Genomic DNA, 25,132 nt, shown 5'->3' with positions numbered 1-25,132 from the left:
GTTTTAAATTTAGTGAAAACCTCTGCTCCATGTGTGGCAGCAACAAAAAAGCAAACAAAGCATTATGCTGTTTTGAGGCTGAAAACTTTGTTGTCTTTATAGAAATCGGTTACACTGCCTCATTTTGGGTATTGTGTTCAATTCTAATCACTCCATCTCAGATATATACAGTGCAAATATTAGGGTAGCAAACTGGGTCATGAAAAGTGGATAGATTGAAAAGAGGATAGTTTAAAATAATGAGTGCTATAGAGAAGGTAAATTTAATGCTCCTGTTTACGCTGTCTCCCCATCCCCTTGTTCTTCTATAGTGAAATGAAGTCAGAAGACAACTAATTTAAAACTGATTAAAAGGAAATAGCTTTACATAACAGTCAATTCTGAAACTCACTGCCACAGGGCTTTACTTAGGTCAAGAGCCTAGCAGAATTCTAAAGGACTTCGCCATTTTATATGGATAGTGAGAACATTCTCAGAAGCAGTTTTAAAATTTTATCTAATATATAATGGATATGAACCCACATGTTCCAGTGCATAAGCCATCCAATAACAGCCTTAATTTAGAAGGAACTACCTCTAAATTAGTAGGCTATTCCATAATTTTCCTCTGTAGGATTTCTTGCTTCTGCTCTACAGCATCTGTCAGAGATAGGGTACTAGTCTAGATGGTGTGCTAATCTAATCTGCTATGTTAATTTCCTTGTAAGGACTGTATTTCCCCACCTCCAACTCCATGCTTGTAGGGTCACATGGGAAAAGACACAGAGAGTAAGCCGTGCTAGTCTATACACTATCAAAACAAAAAGCAGTCAAGTAGCACTTTAAAGACTAGCAAAATAGTTTATTAGTTTATTATTAATAGTTTATTATCATCTAATTCTTGATCTTCCCCCCCACCCCTCCACTCTCTGATTTGCTCACCTTGATTATCTTTCTCTGATTTGTCCTCCTTGCTTACTGTTTTTGGTTCTCTGTGTCTTAAATATTGAGTCTGTTCTGGTCTGGCTCTGGTCTGAAGAAGTGGGTCTGTCCCACGAAAGCTCACCTAATAAACTATTTTGCTAGTCTTTAAAGTGCTACTTGACTGCTTTTTGTTTTGATGGGAAAAGACAGTGGTTGGCCACCTTTGTTATGTCTATTGTAAGAGCAGTGTATGTGGCTTCCAAAATTCAGGGACCTGTCTCATTACAAACTTGGTTGTGGTTGATAGCACTAATAGAGCAACTGAGAGCTGGTTTGAGAAATAACATGTGACAAGAGCTGGAATTCTTTGTGATCTGTGTAAGGTATTTTGCAGCCTAGGATATTGCAGCTACAGTAATCTGAAGTAAACTTCTTCCCAGAATCAAAACAAAAAGCAGTCAAGTAGCACTTGTAGTTTTTGGTCTCTGTCAGTTGGATCAGAACAAATGCGATTATACCTAAGAGCTTGACTGTAAACAATGGATCTAGTCACGTGTGCAGGATGGAAACTAGAAGGACGTAGATAAGTATAGCGATCAGTAGGTTTTCGGTACAGTGTGGTACTGATCAGGCCATCCTTGATTAGTACTGTAGTGTCCAGGAAATGTATCTCTTGCATGTTGTAATCGAGGCATAAATTGATGGTGGGGTGTAGATTGTTAGTCTCTGTGGAATTCTTCTAGAGCCTCTGTACCATGGGTCCAAATCATAAAAATGTCATCAATGTATCTTAAGTAGAGGAGTGGTAATAGGGGATGAGAGCTGCGGAATCATTGTTCCAGGTCAGCCATAAATATATTAGCATATTGTGGGGCCATGCGGGTGCCCATAGCAGTTCCACTAATCTGGAGGTATAAATTGTCCCCAAAACGGAAATGATTGTGTGTGAGAACAAAGTAACAGAGGTCAGACACCAGATTGGCTGTGGTGGCATCAGGGATGGTGTTCCTGATTGCTTGTAATCTGTCTTTATGTGGAATATTAGTGTACAGAGCCTCTACATCCATTGTGGCAAGAATGGCGTTATCAGGAACTTTTCCGATGTTTTGTAATTTCCTCAGGAAGTCGGTGGTATCTCAGATATAGCTGGGAGCGTTGGTGGCATAGGGTTTGAGGAGGGAGTCCACGTAACTGGATAGTCCGGTGGTAAGGGTGCCAATACCTGAAATAATAGGGCGTCCAGGGTTTCCAGGTTTGTGGATTTTGGGAAGTAAATAGAATAATCCAGGCTGCGGCTCAGATGGTGTGCCTGAGTTAATGAGGTCCCAAGTAGCAGCAGGGAGTTCCTTCAGTAGTTGTTGTAATTTCCTTTGGAATTCCAAAGTGGGATCAGCGGAGAGAGGTCTGTAAAATGTGGTGTTGGAGAGTTGTCTGGCTGCCTCCTGTTCATAGTCTGACTTATTCAGGATCCTGGGAAGAAGTTTTGATAGTGTATAGACTAGCACGGCTTACTCTCTGTTACTATTCTTCCCAGAGTGCTAGTCCTCCCACAGCATTCTGCTTGGTTTTGTTTATAAAGTTGTGGTTGTATTGGTTGGGTTGTTGCTGACTACCTGTTAGTTTTAAAATATTCCATCTATGCTGTTCGTGTAGAATTTTGTTTCCTTAGTAAAATATTGAGTAGCGACAGACAGAGAGCGCCTCTTCCTCCTCCTGTCTAAATTATTTTGTGAAATACAATTTCATATTCACAGTGCTGCTCTTTCCCTGTGTGTGCCCAACATCTGGAAAATTTCCTTCAGTGACAACTGCTGACATGAGCAGAGATTGACTGCAAGGTCCAGGGGGCCAAAGTTAGTCTTACCAGCCAGGCTCCTCTTATTATATTATCATCTTCTCCACCTCACTGCTGATAACACTATCACTGTCCCATTCGTCCATTTCTCATATGACCATCTCCAGGCGAATTACCATACTTCCTTCTTGCATGGAATGTCTTTCTGAGCCAAGGGCCAAATTAATTAACCTCTTTTCCATAAACCCAATTGTGTCCCTATGCTCACAAAATCCAATCACCAAAGACATTCATTTTATTTAATACAGTGCCGTGTTGTAGTTTTTCTTTCTTTACTATTGTGTTGCTCATTGCTAGCATCACGTATGAAAGTGAGATTGCAAGGTCTTGGAGCTAGAAGCTAGTTCTTCTTATGTGTTCTGTGATGCACAGAAAACACTTTTAGTAGCAATGAGAAATAAAGGAGTTCTGTTTGCATGTTCACTCATTTTCCTTTTGTAAGGTCAAACCCCAAGTGATTTGAAATGAAGATGATAAATTAGGAAAACTCATGGATACACTGATGTTCCTCACTTATAGCTCCCTTTTTGTCCCCCACTTTCTCATCAGAAGCTCCGTAACGTCTCTCTGTGTCACAAGCATGGTAATCAAAACAAAAAGCAGTCAAGTAGCACTTTAAAGACTAGCAAAATAGTTTATTAGGTGAGCTTTCATGGGACAGACCCACTTCTTCAGACCATAGCCAGACCAGAACAGACTCAATATTTAAGGCACAGAGAACCAAAAACAGTAAGCAAGGAGGACAAATCAGAAAAAGATAATCAAGGTGATCAAATCAGAGAGTGGAGGGGTGGAGGGGAAGGTCAAGAATTAGATTGAGCCAAGTATGCAGACGAGCCCCTATAGTGACTCAGAAAGTTCCCATCACGATTTAAACCATGTGTTAATGTGCTGAATTTGAATATAAAAGCCAGCTCGGCTGTTTCCCTTTCCAGAACGGTGCGATAATTCTTCTTCAGTAACACACATACTTTTAGGTCATTGACAGAATGCCCCATTCCATTAAAATGTTGACCAACTGGTTTGTGGATCTGGAGTGTTTTGATGTCTGTTTTGTGCCCATTGACCCTTTGTCTAAGGGAGTTAGAAGTGTGTCCAATATACAAAGCATCTGGGCATTGTTGGCACATGATGGCATATATGTTGTTAGAAGAGGAGCATGAGAAAATGCCCGTGATTCTGTGAGTAACCTGGTTAGGTCCAATGATGGTATTTCCAGAGAAGATACGTGGACAAAGCTGGCAGCGGGCTTTGTTGCAGGGAATGTTAATGTTAAGCATGGTAATGTTTCTGTTTAGTTCATTAGTACATCCAGTAGATTATTTTGCTCACTATGCTTCTGTGCGGTGAAGGTTGCAATAAATTGCCCTATAGTGACTGTTTTGTAATAATAAGGTGTGTGTCTGTCTTGCAGAAATGCTGCTCATGGATTCTCACTTATTCAGGTGGACAGTCTGAAGGTCACCATGAAGGATATCTTACAAAAGGCCTTAAAGCGGAGGAAGGGATCGCAGAGGGGTTCAGGTGGGTTACCATTTTTGTTCTCTGTAAAGAGATGTTTTACCATAAGTATTGTACCTCTTCCCACTCTTCCCTCACCCCCCCCCCCATCCCCACTTTAATCTATTCCTTGTGACTGTTATGGAAAATATTAGTTTTTGTTCAGTTGGTACTTCTGCACCGCTTCAGAGCTGTTCTGTTCACAGGTGGGTACAGAAAGGAACAAAGCTTTTCAGATGCCACTAAAAATGCTGACAGTAGGAGAATTATGCTTATTGCAAAAGCCGTATAGTTAGTATCAGTAATGTTTGTTTATTATGACAAATGCTTGCATTAAACACCAGTCAGTGATATCCTGAAATGAAGAGGAAATATGATCATGCCTTTGCTTCTTAGAGTGTATATACTTTTTGTTTGTCAGTACCCAGTATATAATATGATTTGAAATAAGTTCTAAAAAATACAGCAGATTATAACTTGGGTAGATAACAGAATAACTGACTTTTTGAATACTATCAAAATACTTTTGCCCTTACAAGTAGCTTAGACTTATTGATATTAAAACAGAAGAAAATAGATAAAGCCCTCACTTTATTGCAAAACAATGTCTTTCATTATTATAAATGTACAGTCACATGTATATTAATAAACATATTTTAATAACGCAAAGCTGAAAAATCTGTCCAGCAGCAAGAAATAATTATTGTGAGAAATTGCAGTGAGTCTTGTCATGCCACAGAGAACATTAATATAAACCTATCTATAGACTAGGTAGAGATAAGTATCTTGTCTTTGTAAATGAATGAAACTTCCTTATATAACCCTTAGTTTTAAGTGTGTGAAAATAAAATAAACCTTTTTCTGTTTAGAAAAAGTAGTTTGGTGCCGTTTTTGAAATGAGGATATAATCTGTCTTGGATTTAATTAGCTATCATCAGATGAAAGCTGAAGTTTTAATAAAAGTTAGAAGAGATAACACAGTGAAGGACACGGATGAGCTGTCTCAAGGCCACATTCCAAGGGAACGATAAGAGCTGTAAAAAATGGCAGAGGAGAGCAATTGAATGAAGCAATGAAAATCTGATTCTCGTAAAAAGAGAGTGAGAGAGCTGCTGGTAGGGGCGGTTGTAGATGAGACCTGCTAGCGTCTGCAAGCAATTTGGCTGCTTGCCAAGAGTCATTGTTCACCCTCAGCTGTGGCAGCTTGGTCCAGATGTGCCAACTGCACGTTTCGGCTTTTGCCAGCTGACTGCGCCGTTTGATAACCAGCTCTCCGGATGCCCATCACTGGCCGCAGAGATAGAATTAAATGATGATGATCTTCCCACAAGTTGGGAGAGGAAACAATGCATATAAATCTTGATTTCATCTCAGCATGCGAAGTCTTTATCCATCATCACTCATAATGAACAAGTCGTTAGCTGCGATGAATGGCGGTCTGCTTTTTTTCAAATATCTCTTTTGTTCACTTTTTGGGTAACTTTTGTGTATTTGCTGGGGGTCAAATTTCTGTCCTGATAGAAGGATGGCTAACCCTATACTTTAAATTGGCATCCCACCCTGTCCATTAAATGCTGCTCTTTTTTCTGTTTGAAATCTGGTTCTGCTTTAATTTTGCTCCTTGTGTTCAGTAGTTGTAGAAAGAAAATCTTTTGCTCATTCTGAGACTTTGGTTCTCTTGTCATGAAATCTCTGCACATAAACTGTTGTAAGCTTAAAAGTACTTAGCCGTATATATCGCAAACATAATATACTCTTCTGAAATAGATATGTTAAAGGTATATGTAAATTTGTTGAAGCTTGAGAAGTACGTAAAAAATAATTTACCTTTTTAATAAATGTAATGTTTATCTATTTGACAGCCACACCTCATCATCCAGTGTATTTATGTATGTTGGCTTTCCTTTCTAAAATAGGCCTGATTCTGGAAATACTTGTGTGCATATTAATTTTTAATCACCTAAAAAGTCCCATTGTCATCAGCACAATTTAAAGATGCATAATTATTTGCAGAATAAGAGCTGAAGATTGTAAGCTTCATGAAGCAGATCCTCATTCTCTCTTGTACAGTGTACCGAGCTCCATAAATATTTTTTAATCTATGTTAATATGTCTTCATGTACCTATCCTCTGTTCAGATCACCGTAATATAGTATTACTTAGTTGAAGGGATTCTGCCACTAAGGTATTGGTGGGGGTGAATTATAGCGTATTTCATATTTTATTAAATATCATTGTTATGCTTCCATGACTGCAACTCATCAGCTAACTGATTTCTCTTTATCTTGCCAATATGGTCTTTGAAACAGCTCTGTATAGCAAAATATCAGCCATCTGCTCTGACTGGGACTCTTGCACTTTCCACTTGATCAGAAACATGTCATTCATGGTCACTGTGCTGTTAGCAGAAGGGAAGGAGAAGGAAGCAGAAATTATAGGATGCTAGAACTCAGAATGCTTTTGAGATCAACAAAGATGGATTGGGATCAACTAAGATGGAGTAGAAAAAGATTTAGAATTTACTCTTTCTTTCACATCAGATTTTTCAGTATGAGTGAAAGCAGCTCTGATATTTTCTCTTGATGGCACAATAAATGGAATGTGTATGTGGGTGCTAGTTCATTCTTAACTAGTAGATTGTGATGTCTCAGTCTTCGGTAGAAATTGATAAATTTAATTTAGGAAAAGCATTTCCCCTTCGGTTCAACAATACCCTCCTTTCAATTTGATCTCTTCTTTTAATAATAACTTACTTTTTGAAATATTGCCCTGAAAATGTATCTAAATATTTATTTATAATACTTCAATTATTTTGTAAGACTGTAACTGCTTGGGAATTTTTCTTTGTTTTCTGTTTCCATACAGAGCTACAGTACGGTGTTCACAGAATAGTGGTACTCAATTTATCAATTTAATGCTGAGGCTCTGCTCATTTTTAAGTTCCTCATAAAAAGTTTCTCTGTAACTTTCCATCTTATTACTGACTTACATTCCATTTTAAATCATCCTGCATTTATGAAAAGGTGAAAAATTTGGTGTCATTTTTCAGTGGAGGGAGAAATTATAACATGAACGAGAAGTGGACAGTCCAATAAAAGTGGAGTTAAGTTCAGTCCACGAATTAGTTTTCTGTAATTTTTTGTTTTGTTTTTTGTTTTGTTTTTTTGTTTTTAGTAGTAATTTGAAGAACACTATAATAAACCATTTAGTACAAATATTGCTGGGTTTTGCTAACTGCTGTTCTTAATCTGTAATTTGCAGGTGGCTGTTAAGGGCTTAAGGCAGTAATAGTTCATGAAAATCTCTGCATAGGTGACCTCTGTGAATCAATGACCTTCTCAGCTTCTCCATTTTTGACTTAAAAATACCATTACTGGGTTTGTCACTACCAACCTTTACCAACTTCCTGAAGCATAAGGTTGATAATGACAGAGTTTGTGGTGACAAATGATATCTCAGATTTTAGCTTTGTGAAAGTTCTGTTTTAATATATGCACGGATATTAACACAGAAGTAAGTATATGTCTTATATGAATCACATCTATAAAAGTGTTATGAACGCATTATTTCAGATTACATTTGTTAATGAGACTAAAGCAGAATAAGAATTTGGTCTCCAATTTAACTGTGAGATATGAAAACATAGGTCAATAAATATATATGTAGGTAATCTTTATTTCATGGAAAATACTCTGAAAGAAGTGGAAAAACATTTTAATTATATTGGAATAGATCTTTCTAAAATTGGTCGCTCATCAAAATGTAGCTGTTATAAAAATACTCGCATGAGAAGACAGCATGGTGACTAAGTGATGGCCTCTCTAAATTTCTTTATAAAAATGTGGTTTTAGTAAAAGAAATAAAAGCTATTTGTTTCCATTTTAGAGAAAGGAATTGCTCCTAACTGCATTAAAATCAATAAAAATGCATACCTTAACCCATTTATGGGTTAAATTGAAAGGAAGGAAACACATACGGTTTTTCAGCTTTGATGATTTATAACACCCAGGCCGTGGCTACACTAGCCCTGGCCTTTCGGACGGGGCGTGGTGATGAGCCATGTCAGCAGATGTTAATGAAGTGCTGCCATGAATGTGCAAAAACAAATTAGAAGAAGTGGCTTTCAAAGTCTGGGATTGTTTCAAAAGGCTCCTGTCTACACAGGCATCCTGCATTTTGAAAGCAGCACTTTTGAAACATGCATGGCTGCCTTTATGCTAATGAGGCACTGCATATTCGTGGAAGTACCTCATCAACAGCTGCCAGAGTGGCTCATTACCACTCTCTTCCGAAAGGCAGAGGCTAGCGTAGCCACAACCTCGGTGAGCTATGCAATTGTAAAAACACAATAAAGGGAATGGCCTCTGACCCAAAGAGGTTGCAACCTAACCAGAAAGCATGCTTTTGTCTTTCTAAATGAAGGTACTGACAAACTTAATAGTAAACAGCAAAACTCAGACCTGTTTGAGAGACGCATGCAACCAAAGTAATACAGATTTAGGGCTATAACTGTGTCTTGTTATAGTCACATCTCAATATGCCTCTTTCATTTCATTGTGTCTGGCTGTTCTGAGGCTGTTAGAGAAAGTTATGTATTGAAGGATCACAAAGCACCCAGTGGGATTTCCTTAACAATTTTCATTTAAGCACAGAGGGCAACCAGCAAAGAATTGAAATCGGAACAGCAGCTTGTCCAGTTTAGAAACTAGCACAGTCCTCCTGTGCACTCTTGAGTTTCTCATGTACACATCTCTTTTGACAGATTTATGTGAACATCAGCTCAAGACTAGAATGCTGGTTGAAAACTTTTGCTCCTTAGTATAATTCTAGTGTAGTGATGCCCAACTTTTCCTGTTGTGCCCCCCTTCCTTACCAGTAGTGGAATCCATGTGTGCTTCCTGCCCCATTGCTGCACAATTGGCTTGGCAGAGGAACATAGCTTGAAGGTGCGGGGTAGGGATTGAGCTGGAAAAGGGAGAGGATCTGGAGCTAGCAGCCACGATAACTTGTGGGTAGAGAGAGAATCAGGATAGGGCTGGAGCTGGGGTGGTGTGGAGAGGAGCGGAGCTGGGCTGGGTGACATTGCCTTTCCACTCGCTGCAGGAGCTGCCTCAGAGCCTGCTCTGCACCTCAGGCAAGCCCTGCAGTTGGGGCCCACTGCTCTAGTTTACTTTTTCAGCCAGCTTGGCCAAGTGCTGGTCTGCACATAAACTTACGCTGGAACGACTGACTCCATTTTAATTCATCACTTTAAATGAAATGGAATGGGGGTTCATTTATTTCAGAGCCAGTATCCAGATTTGCACCAGAATATCAAAAGGCCTTAATAAAACTTACAAATGTGAACTGAAAATGAGTAACTATGTAGAACAACACTAAGATTAATTGAAGATAATATTGTTTTTCTTTCACCTTACTGAGCTGACTACAGAAAAATTCACTTCATCGAAATATAGCATGTGAAAAGGAAATTAGTGAGCAGAGTTTCAAAACACCAAAAGGTATTTTGCAATCTCCGCTGATGTAATTTGGGTAGATCTGTAATTCCTGAAGAGTTGCTCTTTTAATGGTGCATCCAAAGGGAGAACATAATTTATTTGGACTGTCAGGTAAATTTATTTAGAATAAAGAAACTAAGTAGTCATGTGGTAGGAGGCAAAGTGCTCTCATGAATCAGAAACTGCGTAGGAGACAGAACACTTAATTAGGAATAAATTATCAGTTTTCATCATGGCAGAGGGTTAACTTTGAGGAGTCTCAATATTCCATTGTTGCACTGGTGTTCTGTCTAGTCATGATCTGGAAAAAGGGAGCGAGCAGTGAAGTGATAAAGTAAGCAGATGACACAAAAATATTCAGTCAAGACCAGAGAAGCCTGAGGATCCACACAGGACCCTGACCAAACTGGGTGAATGGATGACATAAGGGTAGATGAAATTCAGCGTTGACAAATACAAACTAATGGTCACAGAAAAGAATAATTTGAACAACTAGTACGCCTTAGGAGGTTCTAAATTATCAGTATAGACACAGGAAAACAATTATGACATCCTTCTAGAGAGCTCAATAAAGACTTCTGCTATCAAAAAAGCAGATAAATAGGTCATGTGCAAGGGGAATGAGTTGGAAAATAAATACGCAAAATATTATAGTAGTATGGAAGCTGATTTAACACATAAACTAGAACCTATTCTCTTAATATTGTTGTCAACACATCTGAAAAACGTGCGGAAATGAAGGACATTCAGAGGCACATAGTGAGCCAGGTTAAGGTATGAAATAGTTCTTCTGTCAAGAAAGCTTGAAAAGATTCAGCTTGTGTACTTTACAGCACAGAGGAGTGAGTAAGGTTCAATAGGCATATGCAAAACAGTAGTTGCATGGCGAAGGTAGGATGTTCATTCTGGCTACGTCTACACTAACAGGTTTTGAAAAAGCAGTCCTCATGGCACCTGATTCTCAATCCCTGGCCCATTCTTTCAAACGAGCTCCCCCTACCCCCACGCCGGCTATGTGGACACTTTCTAGTGAAAGAGCGGATTGATTTTGTCAGTCTGCTTTTTTGTGTGGGGGTGCACTCTTTCGAGAGAAGTTTTTTTTTTTTTTTGGAAGAGATCTTCTGGAAAAACTTCTTTCGAAGTATCACTGTAGTGTGGGCATAGCCCCAGTATCATAACATGATCAACAGGGTATTTGTTGACAGTGAAAGGTGGTGAATTTGAAACAGAACAGGAAACCATTTCCCACAGAATATATGATAACCTGTGACAGTCATAACCACAGGGCATCATTGAGACCAAGAGCTTAGCAAGAGTCAGTAAAGTGTTCGAGATTTATTTAGATAACAAGATTATTCAGAATGACAATAGTAAAGAATATATAATTATTCCGGTGTTTAACCACCCTGGCAGTTTTCCTAATGTGCAACCTAAACTTGCTGGCTGTAATATAATCTCATTGTTTTTTGTCCTATCCTTCAAGGTTAAGGAGAATAATTTTTCTCCCTTTTCCTTATTACAACCCTTTTGGTACTGGAAAACTGTTATGTCCCCTCTGTCGTCTCTTCTCCAGGCTAAATAAATCCAATTCTTTTGATCTTCTCTCATAGGTCTTTTTCCTCCCCCAGATCTTTAATCAGTTTTATTGCTCTTCTCTGGACTTTCTGCAGTCTATCCACATTTTCCCTGAAATGTGGCCCCCAGACCTGGACACAAGATTCCAGCTTAGGCCGGAGCAGTTTAGAGTGGAAGAAGCTTTGCCCCGGGACAGGTCATCTCATCACTGTCTGATGCAGCATTGCTTGTACCTGCCAACAGGTACTTTGGGTTTAGCTTTAGGATGTCACAGGTCAGACACAATACTTGGACCCCTGATCCAATGGGCGTGATGGGTCTGTTTTCTTAGAACCTCCAGAGGTATCCAAATGCAGATCAGAGGTGCAGCCCCAGTTGCCCTTCATTGATCCTGGCAGTCTAGCTCCTTCCACTAAACAGAGGGAAAGTCAATGTGCCTACCTAGAGCTGTGGACACCTCCTGGCATTCCCTGCTATTCTGGCTGCTCTGCTCTGATCTTTTTGACATGGCAGATGTCAGTGGCAGACAATATGTCTGCTTTCTCATCCATTTTTAATACTTAAATTTATATGAATTTTAAATCGAATATATTGTCTATAATGTAGTGATTGGACATTATTTATATTTCTTTGCAGTTTTCCCTGCTAAGTTATGATAAATAATTTGTGCCTTAAAAGCATGCATTCTTTTGATTTTTATTAAATATTACTTGAGTGCATTAGATGAGGTGTATGTGGAGAACAATGCTGTGTGAGAGGCAGTCATCCTTCAGTCTGCATAGACTATGGATCGTGCCCTTCGTAACTCCATTTAAGATAGTCATTTGCAGCGTTGACTGTGACTGTGGAGGCCCACATGACAGTGACAGTCCTTGCTAAATCTGCCTCATATGTAGTGCTTGTCTGGCAGGTCCTTGCTGTCCTTTCTACGGACTCACTTCTCCTCTGCCAGCTGTCTGATCTTCATCTCGCCCTTCTGAAGGACTTCGTGTAGTTCCTGCTTCCAGCTGCTGCGGTCGTCTGCCAGCTCCTCCCAGCTATCTGGGTCAATGTCTACCTCTTTGAGGTCCCTCTTACAGACGTCTTTGTAGCGCAACTGGGGGCGTCCGGGAGGTCTTTTGCCAGAGGCTAGCTCGCTGTACAGGATGTCTTTTGGGATCCTTCCATCATTCATCCTGTGGACGTGGCCAAGCCAGTGGAGCCGCAGCTGCCAGAGGAGGGTGTGCATGGTTGGAATTCCAGCTTGCTCGAGGGAGGCGTTGTTGGACACTCTGTCCTTCCATGATATCTCAAGAATGTGACTGAGGCAGCGCAAGTGGAAAACATTCGGCCTCTTTTCCTGTCGGGTGTACAAGGTCCAAGACTCACTGCCGTAGAGGAGGGTGCTGAGGATGCAGGCTCTGTAGACTTGCATTTTGGTGTGAGTGTACAGCTTGTTGTTGTTCCACACTCTCTTGCTAAGTCTGAACAGAGTTGTGGCTGCTTTTCCAGTCCTCCTGTTTAGCTCAGGCTCCAGTGATAGGGTGTCGGTGATGGTGGACTCGAGGTAAGTAAACTTGTGGACAACCTCTGGCGTGTAATTGTCAGTGCTGATTGATGGAGGTTCAGCAACGTCCTGACCAAGTACATTTGCCTTCTCTAGGCTGATGGTAAGCCTGAAGTCCTTGCATGCTTTGGAGAACTGATCCAGCAGTTTTTGAAGCTGGCTTTCTATGTGTGTCACTACATCAGCGTCATCTGCAAACAGCATGTCTCTAATGAGCACTTTCCACACCTTAGACTTGGCCTTCAGCCTTGCAAGATTAAACAGTTTCCCGTCAGATCTTGTGTGCAAAAAGATGCCCTTTATTGAGGATCCAAAGGCATGCTTCAGGAGGAGGGTGAAGACGATCCCGAACAATGTCGGAGCAAGGACTCATCCTTGTTTGACGCCACTCCTGATGCTGAAGGCATCTGATGATGTGCCGTCATGTTGGATGGTGAGATTGGATTGTGTGAGAGAGAGCTTTGATAATGCCTCCTAAATTTTTCCTTAAAGAACAAACATCTGCTGAAGTGGTGTTGCCACGGTGCCATGCATGGCAGTTCCACAGCACGTAATAGGGTCTCATGGGAGTATTGCATTGTTTTTTACATGCCCAAATGAAAAACTGGAAGAAGTTTGTGGGTGTTAGCAAGTTGGGGGAAAGCCTATAACAAACACTGTCGTATAACCAAGAAGATAAATCTAGAGAGGAAATTGTTCATGCAGATGTTTAATTAATTGAAGTGAGCCTGGATAAATCAGGATAGGAAATGAGATAGGTTGGTTTGCACCCTTTTCTGTAAGCTGGTTTTATTGTACGTAATGCAAACTGCTTTTTTAGTTTAGTGAGTAAGAACCACATGCAGTCCCATAATCTGACTCTTATTGTAATGGATACCCTGATATACACTTATAAAATAGAAAATGTAATTGATGTTTTCTTGTGGTAATGAAAAATAATGGAGTAGAATACTTTATCTTCAATGTATTTAATGTACTGCATACTCAGCAGCATGCTTTGCAAATTCATTTTTACAAGAAAGCAAGGGATAAAATATTCTTGATTGTGGGGGATTTATTACTGAACAAGGTCTAAGAGATGGTCAGTTTAATCCAGAGTTGACCACCTTCAGGGAATTAGCAAAATTCTACTGTTAAAGATAACATTCCCATAATCACCTGAGAGACAGAGGAAGGAAAGAGAGAATTTGATCCCATTCCAAACAAAGCTCCTATAGCAGGGCAGAGAAGACTGAAGACTCCATTAAATTCAGTTGGCACCTCCTGTGCATATCTAATTTACCTGGGTAGTGGTTAGGTACTGTTGATGGTACTATAGAGAACACGTAAATACATCTATCCAGGACTGCTCTGTATGTACTTGGTGTTTTCAGAGCCCCTTGAAATGTTCCAGAAAACATACACATTAGAGCAGTTAATTGATTAAATATCAGATTAGTCCTAAAAGCCGGTTTCCTGACTCTTATTACATTTTGTTGGGATGAAAGAGAAACCAAGACTATGGTGGCCTTTTGTTTTCCTGTATAAGGCTCTGTTACTGTGGTGGATAAAGGGATCTGTGAGTTTGGATACATGCAATAAATCGTGAACCTTGAGAAAAAATTGAAAGTGCATTTTACTCACTGAAAGTAAATGCAAGTTTTATCATTGACGTCAAGTGGGAGCAAATTAAGTCCTATTCTGAGTGGTATTGTTCCAGAAAAGAGTGAAAGAAATACAAATTATCCTCACTTAATAATGAATATGTCATTATCTTTGTAAATGCTGATTACTTTAAAAATTAGCTTAGCAGTTGTTGCAGATCAGCCTGTTGCTTATTTCTAATGAATTTACTAAGCACTCCTTTATGGCATGTCCACACTTCAGTTAAAGACCTGTTTTTGACCTGCAGGTGACTTGGGCACAGGCTAAAGGCTCTTCAGCTGCAGTACAGATGTTGGGGCTTGGGCTAGGTAGGTCCTGGGCTTTGGGACTCTTCCTCTTCACAGGAGATTGCAGACTTTCTTTGTTATGAATTTAAGCAAAGGACTGAGTCTTTTCCTTGAAGCCTTGTGGTCATGATGACTATCATGTTAGAAATGTGTTGTTAGAAGGGGAAGTTATCTTGGTTCTAAAGTTATTTGAAGAATATATGCATATGTAAACTTTGCTAATATATAGCCCATGCACATTAGCTGTTTTATGGTGTCCTGTGGTGGAGACAAGTATCAGAGGGGTAGCTGAGTTAAGCTACGTCTACACGTGAACGCTACATCGAAGTAGCTTATTTCGATGTAGCAACATCGAAATAGGCTATTTTGATAAAAAATGTCTACACATCCTCCAGGGCTGGCAACGTTGACGTTCAACATCGACGTTGCGCAGCACCACATCAAAGTAGGCACTGCGAGGGAACGTCTACACGCCAAAGTAGCACACATCGAAATAAGGGTGCCAGGAACAGCTGCAGACAGGGTCACAGGGCGGACTAGCGCTTCCGGGGCAACAGCTAGCCGCTCCCTTAAAGGGCCCCTCCCAGACACACGCAGCCTGCACAGCACACGGTCTGCAGAGCCATAGGCACGCACACCTCGAGCGACGCAATCATGGACCCCCAGCAGCAGCAGCCAGAGGTCCACACAGCCACCCCTGCAGGAGCAGTGCTCGCCCTGCTCGATGCCATGCAAGAGGCAGCTGAGCACCTCCTTGCCACAGAGGAGGAGCTGCCCGCAGGGGAGGAGGACTCAACCCCCAACCCTGCAGCACCCCGCCCCCCCCCACCACCACACACGCCGCCGGCTGTGGAGCTACCCCACCAGCACCGACTGGTGGGAGTGGCTGGTGCTCGGAGAGTGGGACGACGACCGCTGGCTCCAGAACTTTCGGATGAGCCGGCAGATGTTTCTGGAGCTATGCCAGCGGCTCACCCCCACACTTAGGCACCAGGACACCGCCACACAGCGTGCCCTCAGCGTCGAGAAACGGGTCGGCATCGCTGTCTGGAAGCTGGCCACTCCAGACAGCTACCGATCCGTGGGCCAGCAGTTTGGCATCAGCAAGGCCACCGTCGGGGCTGTCCTCATGGAGGTAAGAGGACCCACGGGGGGGAGGGGGAGGCAGCCTTGGCAGGGGAGGGGAGGGGAGGGGATCCCTGGCAGGGGAGGGCCACACACAGCCTGCACACCCCTCATTGGTGCTCTCCCATGTGCTTCCCCTGCAGGTCGTCCGCGCCGTCAACACCCTGCTCCTCCACAGGCTCGTGAGGCTTGGGGACCCGGATGCCGCCATCACGGGCTTTGCCACCCTGGGCTTCCCCAATTGCTTCGGGGCTCTGGATGGGACTCGCATCCCCATCCACGCCCCAGAACACAGTGGAGGATGCTACATAAACCAGAAGGGCTACCACTCAGTGGTCCTCCAGGCCTTGGTGAACAGCCGCGGCCATTTCCTGGACATTTGTGTGGGCTGGCCTGGCAGCACCCACGACGCCCAGGTGTTCCGGAACTCGGGCCTGTGCCGCCGGCTGGAGGCGGGGACCTACATCCCCCAGCAGGAGATCCCTGTGGGGGACACCACCATGCCCCTCTGCATCATCGTGGATGCGGCATACCCCCTCTGGCCCTGACTCATGCACCCGTACACGGGCCATCTGTCTGCCAGACAGGAGCGATTCAACCAGCGCCTGAACCACGCACACCAGGTGGTGGAGCGCACATTTGGCCGCCTCAAAGGGCGCTGGAGGTGTCTCCTCACCTGCCTTGATGCCAGCCCCACCAACATCCCCCAGATTGTGGGTGCGTGCAGCACCCTACACAACCTGGTGGAGAGCAAGGGGGAGGCCTTCTTTCAGGGCTGGGCTGTGGAGGCCGGCAGGGCCGATGTGCAGCCACCCGCTGCCCCCAGTCGCCAGGTGGACCCCGAAGGGACCCAGGTCCAGGAGGCCCTGCGGGCCCAGTTCGACGAGGCCGCGGGGTGAACGCTGGCAGGCTCCCCACTGCACCCCCGCCATCCTCCACAACACTCCCTGCCCCTACGCCCACACCATAGAGCACCCAAGAGCACACCCCCCCACTTTTCTTTTAAAAATAAAAGCAGACAGTTGTTTGTCAACTCAAACATCTTTACTGGAACTCTTATTATTATTATTATTATTATTATGAACAAGACAAACTATGTACAGGGGAAATCTAACTGATAAATATACATACATTATAAAAATCGGGATAACATGAAAGGGGAAGACAAGGAAGGGGAGAACTATTTACATGGGGGTGGGTAAGGATCAGCATAGTAGTGGGTCACAAATATAAACTATTTACAACAAAATAACAATAAACTGGGGGGTATATATACAAAGGGGGAGGGGGGGGCCATGTCCTGGGCCCCACGCCCCTACAGTCCAGCGCTGGGGGTGGGCGGCTGGGATCCCCACCTCGGCCGCAGCCCTGGCCGGGGCTGGCTGGGGGCCGGGCAGACCGGGAGATACGGCTGGCGAGTGTCAGCTGTCCCCAGGTCCCCCTTGGCGGAATGGCCCTCGGTGGCGGGTGGCGGTGCGACGGCAGATGGTGCAGCGGCTGGAGCAGCGGTTGGAGCAGGCAGGGCGGGCGCTGCGGCAGCTGGCGCGGCCCGGGGGGCCAGGGAGTCCGCGATACAGTTGAGGGTCCGCATGTAGGCCCCCCATGCCTCCTGGCGCCAGGCCAGCACCTGCTCCTGCAGGTGGAGGCGGCGTTCCTCCACCCGCAGCCACTGCTCGGCGACCTCCAGCTGCCGACGGTGGAGGGCCAGCAGCTGGGGGTCCGTCGCCGTCAGCTGGTGGTGCTGCATCCGCCATCTTCGCCGCCGTGGGGCCAGTCGGTGCTCCGCCAAGGGGCTGGCCTGGAGTGATGGCCCCAGAGGGCTTTCCGGGACCACTGACGCCTCGCCAGTGCTCTCCGGTCCTTCCGATGGTGCAGCTGCGGAACACAGGAGGAGGGGGGAAGAAGAGTGGAGACAGCTGTTAGTGTGGGCCCCCAGCCATGGCCCTTGTCCCCCCACCCCTCTGCTGCAGGTTCCCCATCCCCGTCCCCGGGAGATGCTGCTGTGATGGGGTTCTGGGGTCCCCCTGCACTGCACCCCATCCGCTGGCAGGAGTGACTCTCACTCAGCAGGTACAACAGGAGGTTTATTAGGCAACAGATGCCCAGTTTCTCACAGAAGCGACACTACAGCAGTCAGAGAAACTCCTTCCAACCCGTCCTGGGGAGAGGAGCCCCAGGGGTGCCCCTCTGGGGTGTAGCTTCCCCCTCGTCCGGCTGGCTGCCTTCTAGCTCTCCCTTCCCCTAGCCTCTAACTGCCACCCCTGATTCAAACCCAGCTCGGCTCCTCCCTCCTCTTTGATCAGGGCAGAGGTGTAACCTGCCAGTTGTAGCCCCAAGATCATCCTTAGCCACTGGGAGCTATTCAGCTTGTTTCTCATATCTAGCCTGACTCTCGCATTTGCACTCCCCCCACTCCATCACATGCTGCTGCTGCTGCTGGGTGTCCCCCCCCCCCCAGGGGACCCTAGAGGTTCCGCTTTCCCCAGCCCCGGGGATGGGGCATGGCACTGTCGTGCTGTGGGGTGCAGGGGCTGATACACTCTTCTGATGGACATGTCACTGCTGTCCTTGGGGCCATGGTCATCTGCGCATGTGGAGGGCCCTGGTCATATCTATTACGCCCGCCCCTCAACCCCGGGGTGTGCACCAGGGGGGCTACATACCTGACGGTCCACTCCCATGGTCGAGGGACACCCGGGGGGCGGACGCCCGGCTGCTGCTCCGGGATGGCAGGAGGAGGATCTGGAGGCCGGTGTCGGTGGAGGAGGAGTCCCCCTCCTCCTCCTCCTGATCCAATGCCCCGGGGGTGGGCTCCTGGGGTGCGGGGCTTGCCTCCGGGGCAGACTCCGCCTCCGGGGCCTGCTGGGGCTCCTCGGCCCAGGTATCAAGAGTGGCCGGAGAGGAGGAGGTATGCCGGGGGCCCAGGATGTCCCTGAGCTCCCTGTAAAAGGGGCAAGTGACGGGGGCGGCCCCAGATCGGCTGGCCGCATCCCGGGCCCGGACATAACCCTGCCACAGCTCCTTCACTTTACTGCGTACATGATCCGGAGTGCGGGCAGGGTGACCCCGGGCGGCCAGGCCGTCGGCCAGCCGAGCGAACGCATCCACGTTTCGCCTCTTGCTCCCCATTACCTGGAGCACCACCTCCTTGCTCCAGAGCCCCAGCAGGTCCCGAAGCTCGGCCTCCGTCCAGGAGTGGCCCCGCTGCTGCTTGCCCCCCTGGCTGCTGGGCTGTGAGCCCTGGCTCCCCTTGGGGGGGGTCCCCTGGTGGCGCTGGGCGGGGCTGGCGGGCGGCCATCACGGCGGGTGGGGGTGTGTGTGGCTGCGGAGGAGCGTGCAGGCTAGCCGCGCGTTACTGCTGCTGCCTGCACGCGCTCTCAGCTTCCTGCACAGGAAGGCAGGGGGCGGGGACCTTTAAGGGGCCGCTCCACGCGTCCACCATTGAGCTCAGGGGCTGGAGAGAGCGTCTCTCAACCCCTCAGCTAATGGCCACCATGGAGGACCCCGCAATTTCGATGTTGCGGGACGCACAACGACTACACGTTCCCTACTTCGACGTTGAACGTCGAAGTAGGGTGCTATTCCCATCCCCTCATGGGGTTAGTGACTTCGATGTCTCGCCGCCTAACATGGATGTTAACTTCGAAATAGCGCCCAACACGTGTAGCCGTGACGGGCGCTATTTCAAAGTTGGTGCCGCTACTTCGAAGTAGCGTGCACATGTAGACGCGGCTTTAGTGTGTATCTTCAAAAGCAGCAAGACCACCTGTGGCACCTTATAAACTAACATATTTTGGAGCATAAGCTTTTGTGGGCAAAAACATGCTGCTTCAGATGCATGTGATGGAGCGTAATCTCTCATTTGCTGCTAATTTAAGTGACATACTATTTACAGGAATAGTGCATCTATTCCTAAGCCCTTACTGAGTATGAGCAGGTGAATAGGAAGAGTAGAAATGAATTGGATTTAGAAAAACAACACCTAAATTCTGACTATAACAGCCCCACTTAGAATGATAGGATTGCTCTGTCTGTTGTGTGGACCCCGTTGGTGTTTTTGTTTACGCTTTCAAAAAGGCTGCTAAATTGCAATGGTGGCCTGGCCTTCTGAGGCATCTAAGATTTTCTCTATGCTCTTTTGTGTCATCATCACTAGCAGCTAAGGCATTTTTTCATTAGTTAAAGGAGATAATGATCCTTGTTGGCAATGGTTCCTTTTCCAAGAGACTTAAGAAATACATTCATTTGGTCCAGTAATTTCACATAGACCACCAAACAGCTCAATTCTGGTCACTTTTGTTGGGAAGCGAATTGGAATTGGAAGTTGATTTGATGACCTGAGTAAGACTTTATTTCCATTGCCGTTCCCTTGACCTTTCTACTTCCAACTCAGAATCATCAGGCCTCAGCTTGTCCCAAGCATACCTCATCTCTCTTTCCACCCACCACTTCATCTATCTTTTGCATTGTCACACATCTAGGCTACGTCTACACGTGAAGCCTACGTCAAAGTAGCCTATTTCGATGTCGCCACATCGAAATAGGCTATTTCGATGAATAGCGTCTACACGTCCTCCAGGGCCAGCAACGTCGATGTTCAACTTCGACGTTGCGCAGCCCAACATCGAAATAGGCGCAGCGAGGGAACGTCTACATGCCCAAGTAGCGCACATCGAAATAGGGATGCCAGGCACAGCTGCAGACAGGGTCACAGGGCGGACTAGCGCTTCCGGGGCAACAGCTAGCCGCTCCCTTAAAGGGCCCCTCCCAGACACACTCAGCCTGCACAGCACGCGGTCTGAGGAGCCATGGGCGCCGCAGTCATGGACCCCCAGCAGCAGCAGCAGCCAGAGGTCCACCCAGCCCTCCCGGCAGGAGCAGGGCTTGCCCTGACCCATGCCATGCGGGAGGCAGCTGAGCACCTCCTTGCCCCAGGGGAGGAGATGCCCCCAGGGCAGCAGGGCTCAACCCCTACCCCTGCAGCACCCCGCCCCACCCCCCGCCTCACACACTGGCGGCTGTGGAGCTACCCCACCAGCACCGACTGGTGGGAGCGGCTGGTGCTTGGGGAGTGGGACGACGACCACTGGCTCAGGAACTTCAGGAGGAGCCGGCAGACATTCCTGGAGATGTGCCAGTGGCTCACCCCCGCACTCAGGCACCAGGACACTGCCATGCGGCGTGCCCTCACAGTGCAGAAACGGGTCGGCATCGCTGTCTGGAAGCTGGCCACTCCAGACAGCTACCGATCCGTGGGCCAGCAGTTTGGTGTCGGCAAGGCCACCGTCGGGGCTGTCTTCATGGAGGTAAGCAAACCCACGGGGGCAGGGGAGGGGAGGCCAGGGCAGGGCAGGGCAGGGCAGGGGGGCCAGGGCAGGGCAGGGCAGGGCCACGCACACCCTGCTCACCCCTCATTGGGGCTGTCCCATGTGCTTTCTCTGCAGGTTGTGCGTGCCATCAACGCCATGCTCCTGCACAGGCTCGTGAGGCTGGGGGACCCAGATGCCACCATCGCGGCCTGGGCTTCCCCAACTGCTTCGGGGCTCTGGATGGGACTCACATCCCCATCCGCGCCCCGCATCACAGTGGAGGACGATACCTGAATCGAAAGGGCTACCATTCTGTCGTCCTCCAGGCCATGGTGGACAGCCGGGGACGTTTCCAGGACATTTACGTGGGCTGGCCTGGCAGCACCCATGACGCCCGGGTTTTCCGGAACTCGGGCCTGTGCCGCCGGCTGGAGGCGGGGACCTACATCCCCCAGCGGGGGATCCCTCTGGGGGACACCACCATGCCCTTCTGTGTCATCGCAGATGCGGCATACCCCCTCCGGCCGTGGCTCATGCACCCCTACATGGGCCATCTCTCCACTAGCCAGGAGCGCTTCAACGAGCGCCTGAACCACGCGCGCCAGGTGGTGGAGCGCTCATTTGGCCGCCTGAAGGGACGCTGGAGATGTCTCCTGACCCACCTGTATGCGGGCCCCAACAACATCCCCCAGATTGTGGGTGCCTGCTGCGCCCTGCACAATTTGGTAGAGAGCAAGGGGGAGACCTTTTTGCAGGGCTGGGCTGCGGAGACCGGCAGGGCACACGTGCAGCCACCTGCTGCCCCCAGTCGGCAGGTGGACCCCGAGGGGACCCGGGTCCGGGAGGCCCTGCAGGCCCACTTTGAGGAACAGGCCGCGGGGTGAACTCTGCCCAAGCCCCCTACTGCCCACCCCTTCCTCCCCCACACTCCTGCCCCAACGCCCACACCATGGAGCACCCCACCGCCCCCCCCTCCCGCTTGTCCTGGACAAATGACAGCACACACTTGTGGCTGAAAGTAAACTTGTTTTTCTTTCCGAAACTTTTTTTTTATGTAAATAAATATGTGAACCACAAACAGAAAACTAGGTACAAACGTTCAACAAAAGCAATATGTACAAAAATAAAACAATACAAAGAAACAACTGTCTGCCATAATAAAAAGAAAACCAGGGAGGATAAAGGGGAGAACTATTTACATGGGGGGGACGGGGCAAACGGGGGGCCGAAAAAAACAGGGTCCAACTATATACAAGGGGGGGGGCCACGTCCCGGGCCCCTCTCCCCTATAGCCCGGCACTGGGCGTGGCCGGCCGCAAGCCCCACCGCGCTCGCAGCCTGGTCCGTGGCTGGGTGGGAGTGGGCTGGACCGGAAGGTATGGTGGCCGGCGAGTGTCAGGTGGCTCCAGGGGTCCCTCGGCACTCCGGCCCTCGCCGGTGGGTGGCGGGGCGACGGCGGACGGGACGGCGATGGGCGGAGCAGCTGGTGGTGGGGCTGCAGGAGCAGGCAAGGCGGGCGATGTTTCGGCCGGCGTGGCATGGGGGGCCAGGTAGTCCACCAGGCGATTAAATGTGTCCATGTATGCCCCCCATGCCTCCTGGCGCCAGGCCAGCGCCCGCTCCTGCAGCTGGAGGTGCTGCTCCGCGACCTCCAGCTGCCGACGGTGGATGGCCAGCAGCTGGGGGTCTGTCGCCGTCGGCGGTTGGAGGCGCGGGGTCCGCCGTCTAGCCCGCCGCGGGGCCGGTTGGTCCTCGGCCGAGGGGCTGCCCTGGAGCGATGGTCTCGGAGGGCTCTCTGGGACGACTGACGCCTCACCGGCGCTCTCTTCCGGTCGTTCTGATGGTGCAGGTGCAGGACACAGGAGAGGAGGGGGGGAAGAAGAATGGAGACAGGCGTTAGTGTGGGCCCTGAGCCGTGGCCTTTGTCCCCCCAGCCCTGTGCTGCAGGTTCCCCATCCCCGTCCCCGGGAGATGCTGCTGTGATGGATGGGGTTCAGGGGTCCCCCTGCCCTGCACCCCGTCCCCTGGTGGGAGCGACTCTCACTTCACCCCGCAGGGTCTGAGAGCAGGAGAGGTTTCTTAGGCCACAGATGCCCAGTTTCTGCCAGGAGTGACAGCACCAGCTGTCGGAAGAGACAGTCCTTCCAACCCGTCGTGGGGAGAAGACCCCAAGGGGTGCCCCTCGGGGATGCAGCTTTCCCCTTCCTCAGGCTGGCTGCCTTCCAGCTCTCCCTTCCCCTAGCCTCTACCTGTGGCCCCCGCCCTCGCCCCCCAGTTCCAAGCCAGCTCGGCTCCTCCCTCCTGTTTGTTCAGAGCAGAGGTGTCACCTGCCAGCTGTAGCCCCAGGATCCTCCTTTGCCCCTGGGAGCTATTCGGCTCTTGTGGCTCATATGTAGCCTGAGTCTCCCTTTGGCACTCCCCCCACTCCATCACATGCTGCTGCTGCGGGGTGTCCCACCCCCTCCTCCCGGGGGCCCCTCGAGGTTCTGCTCCCCCCTGGCCCGGGGATGGGGCATGGCACTGTCATGCGGGGTTGCGGGGGGCAGGGGCTGATGGCTGCAGTGCTGTGAGGGCCATGGCCCTGGTGTCCTTGGGGCCATGGCCATGTGAGCATGTGGGGGGCCCTGGACACATATCTCTTACCCCCGCCCCTCAAGCCCAGGGGTGTCCACCAGAGGGGGGGACCTACCTGTCGGTCCGCTCCCACGGTCCGGAGATCCCCGGGGGGGCGGAGGCCCTGCTGCTGCTCCGGGATGGCAGGAGGAGGATCTGCAGGCTGGATTCTGCGGAGGAGGAGTCCCCCTCCTCCTCCTGCCGCGATGTCCCTGGGGTGGCCTCCAGGGGGGGCCCCCGGGGTGCGGGGCTTGCCTCCAGGGCGGACTCCGTCTGCAGGGCCTGCTGGGGCTCGTCGGCCGAGGTGTCAAGGGTGGCCAGAGGGGAGGAGGTGTGCCGGGAGCCCAGGATGTCCCTGAGCTCCCTGTAAAAGGGGCAAGTGACGGGGGCGGCCCCAGATCGGCTGGCCACATCCTGGGCCCGGGAGTAACCCTGACGCAGCTCCTTGACCTTACTCCTGACATGGTGAGGAGTGCGGGCAGGGTGACCCCGGGCAGCCAGGCCGTCGGCCAGCCGAGCGAACGCATCCGCATTCCGCCTCTTGCTCCCCATTACTTGGAGCACCTCCTCCTCTCTCCAGAGCCCCAGCAGGTCCCGCAGCTCGGCCTCCATCCAGGAGGGGCCCCGCTGCCACTTCCCAGCCTGGCTGCCCTTCTGGCTGGGCTGGCTGCCCTGGCTCCCCTTGGGGGGTGTCCCCTGGGGGCGCTGGGGGGGCTGCTGGGCAGCCATCGCAGGTCTGTGGGGCTGAGGGTGTTGCAGCCTGCACGTTCCCTCAGCTTCCTGCAGAGGAAGGGAGGGGGAGGGGACCTTTAAGGGGCCGCTCCACGTGGCCACCAGTGAGCTGAGGGGCTGGAGAGAGCGTCTCTCAACCCCCCAGCTGATGGCCGCCATGGAGGACCCGGCAATTTCGACGTTGAGGGACGCGGATCGTCTACACGGTCCCTACTTCGACGTTTAACGTCGAAGTAGGGCGCTCTTCCGATCCCCTCATGAGGTTAGGGACTTCGACGTCTCGCCGCCTAACGTCGAAGTTAACTTCGAAATAGCGCCCGATGCGTGTAGCCGCGTCGGGCGCTATTTCGAAGTTAGTGCCACTACTTCAAAGTAGCGTGCACATGTAGACACAGCTCTAGACAGCAAGTTCTCATGGACAGCAGCTATCTTTTTTTTGTCTAACCAGAAGCTAGCCTATAGGTAGCTACTGTGATGATGTATAGGTAGCATCTATTTTTAAACACTGCTGTCCAGATAAGAAATGGGAACGCTCCTTGAAGGAA

The 25,132-nt window shown here is 48.6% G+C and overlaps 1 protein-coding gene across 1 annotated transcript in view; it reads left to right on the top strand.

The window, feature by feature from the left end:
- Nucleotides 1-25,132, top strand: part of MAPKAP1 (MAPK associated protein 1) — a 198,206-nt gene that overhangs the window by 115,498 nt on the left and 57,576 nt on the right. Inside the window, exon 7 of the mRNA XM_075015555.1 lies at nucleotides 4,173-4,282. Within this exon, the coding sequence (XP_074871656.1) occupies nucleotides 4,173-4,282 (110 nt within the window). The remainder of the gene's footprint in view (nucleotides 1-4,172; nucleotides 4,283-25,132) is intronic.

Source organism: Carettochelys insculpta, chromosome 21 (assembly GCF_033958435.1).
Source record: "Carettochelys insculpta isolate YL-2023 chromosome 21, ASM3395843v1, whole genome shotgun sequence".
NCBI classification, from domain to species: domain Eukaryota; kingdom Metazoa; phylum Chordata; order Testudines; family Carettochelyidae; genus Carettochelys; species Carettochelys insculpta.
This window is presented reverse-complemented; position numbering and strand designations above follow the sequence as displayed.